We start from the raw sequence: 5,578 nt of genomic DNA on the forward strand, positions 1-5,578 counted from the left end.
TGTGTGTGTGTGTGTGTGTGTGTGTGTGCAGGAGGTGCAGAGGAGACACGGTCTGGCTAACTCCATCTCCTCAGCGCTCATCAAACCCGTCCAGAGGATCACCAAATACCAGCTGCTGCTGAAGGTGAACACTTTTATCACGTTTCTGACGTGTCTGTGCTCGACATCATCGATATTTTCTGCCAAAAAACTCAGAAAAATCTGGTTTTTGGGGAAATTGATTTGAAATCAATGAAACTGCAGAAAATGCTTCAACAGCAAAACAAAAAATCGACCCACAATGTGCCCTCACAAATGTGTGTGTGTGTGTGTCTGTGTATCTCTCTGTGTGTGTGTGTGTGTGTGTGTGTGTGTGTCTGTGTGTCTGTGTGTCTCTGTATGTGTATGTGTGTGCGTGCGTCTGTGTGTGTGTGTGTGTGTGTGTTTGTGTGCAGGAGCTGTTGGCGTGCTGCGAGGAGGGGAAAGGCGAGATAAAGGAAGGCCTGGACGTGATGCTGAGCGTCCCTAAGAGAGCCAACGACGCCATGCACGTCAGCATGCTGGAAGGTAACACGCAGGTTAACCTTCACACCGGGGTGTTATTATGGGATGGTACTGCTCCAAAATAAAAGTCTGAAGCAGCATGTCTTTTATTGTGAAATTGATACAAGTGTAAAGTTCACGATAAAAGAATGACATCAATTTCAAAGTAAAATACCTGTGTCTGTTTCAAAGTAAAAGGTCGATCCTTTATTTTGAAATTCATACAGATGTCAAATTCAAAATAAAAGACTTGTATTAACTTTTATTTAGAATTTTACACAGGTCTGTTATTGTGAAGTGGTTGCAGGGCTTTACTTTGAAAGTGATCCAGGTGGATCAGGACCTGTACCAACTTCAAAGTAAAAGACCTGTATCAACTTAAAAAGTACTTTGAAGTTGACAGGTCTTTTATTTTGAAGGTTTTACAAAGGTCTTTTACTTTGAAAATGATCCAAGTGGTAACTTCACAATTCAAGACCTTTTTAAAAAATTTAAAATAAAAGACCTATATCAACTTCAAATTAAAAGACCTGCAGTAATTTGAATTAAAATACTTGTATGAACTTATAAAAAATACTGAAATTAATACAGATCTTTTACTTTGAAAATGACAGGTCTTTTACAATGAAATTAATTAATTCTTTCTACTTTGTAGCGGATACGGTACTCTTATTTTGAAATTGATCTGGGTCTTTTACTGTGAAGCAGCTACAGGTCTTTTAATTTGTAGGACACAGACTAACTTAGGAACTTCGTGAAGCTTTAGGTGCTCTTCAGAATAAAATCTGTAACATTCAAAGATAATTCTGAGGGTCTTACCGTTGTCGTTGACGTTAACCCCGCTCTGTGTGGTCCCGGCAGGTCTGGAGGAGGGTCTGGAGGTTCAGGGCGAGCTCCTCCTGCAGGACTCCTTCCTGGTCTGGGAGCCCAAATCTCTGATCAGGAAGGGGCGGGACCGACACCTCTTCCTGTTTGAGCTGTCACTCATCTTCAGCAAAGAGATCAAAGACTCTTCCGGACGAACCAAATATCTCTACAAGAGCAGACTCAGGGTAAACAGCAACAACATAAACACAAAAAATGGCTTTGAACGATTTAAAGTTTCCAAATTTTACAGTTTGGAATTAAATTTAACATCAATTCTGGGCTGTTTTTAAGGTTTATTGGGAAATTTTGTTAATTTTTTGTGTTTTTGTCATAGGGTTTTGTTTTGTTATGGTTTATGTGGACATTTTAAAAATATTAAAAAAAATTTAAAAATGTTAATTTTTTTTATTTTTCGGTGGTTTATAGGGATATTTTTCTCGTATTTTTGGAGGGGTTATTGAGATGTTTTGTTGCTTTTGGGGACCCTTTCCTTTAATTTCTTTTGTTTGCCGGGAAATGTTAATTTTCTTGTGGTTCATGGGGACATTTTTGCACACAGACGTGGTGTTTACTGTCCATGCAGGAGAGTCCATATAGACTCTGTTTTATTCTGCTTATTGATCAGGACGTTTAGGCTGCAGATTTAGATCAGAATGAGTCCGTGTTTTTACCGCTGAAGCTACATGAAGACTAAGTCTCTAATTTACTGTTAGTCACTGTGAACCTGGTTTACGGGGACACAGCGCTTCATGATGTGCAAAAACGTCCTCAGAATCCTGTTGAACGTCCACACAGAGGACAGATTAACCTGCCGTCTGTCTCTCTGTCAGACGTCGGAGCTCGGGGTGACGGAGCACATCGAGGGCGACCCCTGTAAGTTCGCTCTGTGGGTCGGACGAACGCCGACGTCCGACAACAAGACGGTCCTGAAGGTACGAGCACTCGCGGAGACGTTTAACGGCCGTTTGACAGTGTCTATAGTGTGTCCTCTGTGTCCTCTCAGGCGTCCTCCCTGGAGCTGAAGCAGGAGTGGGTCCGCAGCATCCGACAGGTGATCCAGGAGAGGCGGGGCCACTTGCGGGGGGCGCTGCGGGAGCCCATCCCCCTCCCCAAGACGCCTAACCCCACGCTGGGCCGTCAGCGCAGCATCAGCCGCAGGTCAGCTCACACCGCCGTGCCACATTCCCCACGCCAAATTCAACCTGACCTTTGACCTCTGAGCCGAGGGCCGGGACAGTCTGTCCTCTGAGCCCCAGCAGACCAAACCTCATTCAGAAATCAGCGCGTTTAACACCAGCAGATACACACACACACACACACACACACACATTCAGTGATGTTTTGTCACTGTGGCTGATTTCTGATCAATAATCACACACTTAATGTAACAAAGTGATCAGAGACAAACGTCATCCTTAACCTTTGTTCAAAAACGACGGATAAATCTACTCGCTACACTTTCTACAGGGGGAAGAGAGAAAAGAAGCTAATGAAACACTTTATTTATTATTACACTTTAAAATCATGCTTTAAGCACTTTTGTCATTTTCACAATTTTTTTAAAAACTAATTTTCAGATTTTTGTTGTTTTTTTTAATACTGTGTTCTTGCTAATTTTTGGGTCACTTCTTCTTTAATTGCCTCTTTCCCATGTTTTTGAAAGAAATAAAGGGTTAAAATCTACTTTCTTTCCAAATTAAGGGCTTTTAGATTGAGGAGTATTTTTAAAAAAGTGTTTTCAGGGTAAAAATAAAGAGACTGTTTTTTGAAACAAACTAAAAAAATAAAATAAAAGCAAAATAAAGCTGTCCACATACTTTTGGCCACATTATATTTTCATCAATGTCTCTGTCTGTCTGTGTGTCTCAGGGAGACGAGCGAGGACGCAGACAGTCTGGGTGATGCCAGCAGTCAGCCGGACACCGTCTCCATCGCCTCCCGAACGTCTCAGAACACGGCTGACAGCGACAAGGTAACACACACACACACACACACGCAGAGACACGCAGAGACACACAGACACAGTGTGTCCTCAGAGGGGTGTGTCCCTCAGTGTGATGACCTCACTGCAGCAGCTGGCCGGCTGTCAGAGATTCGGGGAGTTTCCTCTCTTCAGTTTTCTGTTTTCTAGCAGACGTCGTTGTTCTCGGCTCCTCAGGTACGTTCGTTTGTTCAGCTGCTCTCTGCAGCTTTTTGGGCTTTATGGGGACATTAACTTCAGGTTTTCTTGTTCATAATTTTCGGTGGTTAACAAGGAAACCTTTTTTTCTTTTTTTGTGGTTTAAGGGAATATTTGAATAATTTTTCAATAGTGTAGTTGCTTGTATTTTTTGTGGCTAATATGGAAATATTTTGCTAATTTTGTTGTGGTTTATTTGGACATTTTGCCTGTTTTTTTGTGGTTTATTGGAACATTTTTTAAAAAAGAGGTTTATGGGGACACTTTTTTGTTTTTTGTTTTTTGCTGAAGTGGATATTTTTTGTCTTTTTTGGTGGGTTTTATGTGGATTTTTTTGTGTGGATTATTGGGATATTTTACCCGTATTTTTGGTGGTTTATTGGCACATTAAAAACAAAACGAAACAATTCGATTATGGGGACATGATCATTTTTCTGTTTTGATTTTGTGGATAGTTCTTGTCTCGTTTGGTGGGTGTTATATTGATTTGTTTTAAAAATTAATATAATTTTGTGGATTATAGGGGTATTTTACTCATGTCTTTGGTGGTTTATTGGGACATATTTTTGTGTTTTTCTTTTTTTTTCTCGTGGATATTTTTTGTCTTTTTGGTGTTTTTTTATTATTTTGTTTTTGTAGAGGGATATTTTACGCATATTTTAGGGGTTTTATTGGGACAATAAAACTCTTTCTGCAGGGCTCTTCAGGTACGTTTAATTTGTTTTTCCTGCGCTGAGGTTCAGCTGACCTTTGACCTCTGAGAGTTGTTTGAGTAAACTTACGAATGGACTAATGCTGCTAACAGACGCAGATACTGAACTGTGACGCTATTAAAAGTCACTGAGCTGTCCAAATTTCACAGTTTCACACTCGGGATTTTGGAGGGCCGACCGTGAGCTCGTAACTCGTGTACACGATATTTCTGATGAGCGCCTGAAGGCAGCGTTAGTTCTTGACTCCGAGCAGATCGACTGTTTTTATTCGTAACATCTGGAAAACAAACTAAAGTTTTAAAAGTTAAATTAGTGATTTCTTAAAATATATTCCAGAGCAGTTCTGCAAAGCCAGCAACAATGTTGCTTCCTGTTGGTTAATCGCTGAAACTGAGGGACGGCGTACGACCCGAAACGTGGCAATAGAAATGTCCTAAAATTCAAGAAATGTCCTAAAATCCTAGATCTTTCCTGAAATCCTATAAATGGCCTGAGACCTTTAAAAAGTCTTAAAATCCTAGAAATGTCCTAAAAACATCCTAAAATCCTAGAAATGTCCTAAAATCCTGAAAGCGTTGTCACATCTGGTAAACTCCACGCTGAGTATGTTGAGTGTCCCCGCTCTGCACATATACACACATATTGTTAACACTTGTTATATTGACACAAATCGTCCTCCGTACATTCATGATGCAGTACAAGTACACTCTTGTATACTGTATAAACTATAAACTGTAGTATTTGTGTGTGTGTGTGTGTGTGTGTGTGTGTGAGTGTTGGGAGGATTTGTCCTGCATGTGTTTGTCTCACAGCTGTCTTCAGTTTGGACGGTAACACCCCATTATTCCCAGTGGACACGCTGAGTCTGTTTGTTTTCTCTAACAGCTGGAGGACACGTGCTCCTCAGCCAATCAGAGCTCAGCGTGTCCTGCTGTGATTGGACGGGTGGAGGACATATGTTTTAATGTCCACACCCAGACAGCTGCAGCAGATGATGTTACCACAGGACACACACCTCTATCCCTTTAAATACTCTGTCCTACCTGTCTGATTGTCCCGCATGTCTGTCTCTGTGTGTCCCCTCAGCTGTCCGGAGGCTGCGAGTTAGTGGTGGTGTTATTGGATTTCTCCTCCGGGGGACCAGGAGAGCTCAGCGTCCGCTGTGGACAGACTGTGGAGCTGGTGGAGCGCTCAGCCGAACGGCCCGGGTGGTGTCTGGCCAGGACGACAGATCAAACGCCCCAACAGGTAAAGAATCAAACACACCTACAGGTAAAAGAATCAAACACACCTACAG

The 5,578-nt window shown here is 41.7% G+C and overlaps 1 protein-coding gene across 1 annotated transcript; it reads left to right on the forward strand.

Moving 5' to 3' along the window:
* Positions 1-42: 42 nt before the first annotated feature.
* LOC121940479 (kalirin-like) lies at positions 43-5,529 on the forward strand (the record flags this gene model as incomplete). Its single annotated transcript, XM_042483251.1, has 8 exons — positions 43-124; positions 435-546; positions 1,384-1,574; positions 2,220-2,321; positions 2,393-2,547; positions 3,259-3,361; positions 5,167-5,226; positions 5,368-5,529. Coding segments are annotated over 8 exons (967 nt in total), but the record flags the coding sequence as incomplete, so codon positions are not given.
* Between the last annotated feature and the right edge of the window lie 49 nt (positions 5,530-5,578).

This window comes from Plectropomus leopardus, unplaced genomic scaffold (assembly GCF_008729295.1).
Source record: "Plectropomus leopardus isolate mb unplaced genomic scaffold, YSFRI_Pleo_2.0 unplaced_scaffold8811, whole genome shotgun sequence".
NCBI lineage: Eukaryota > Metazoa > Chordata > Actinopteri > Perciformes > Serranidae > Plectropomus > Plectropomus leopardus.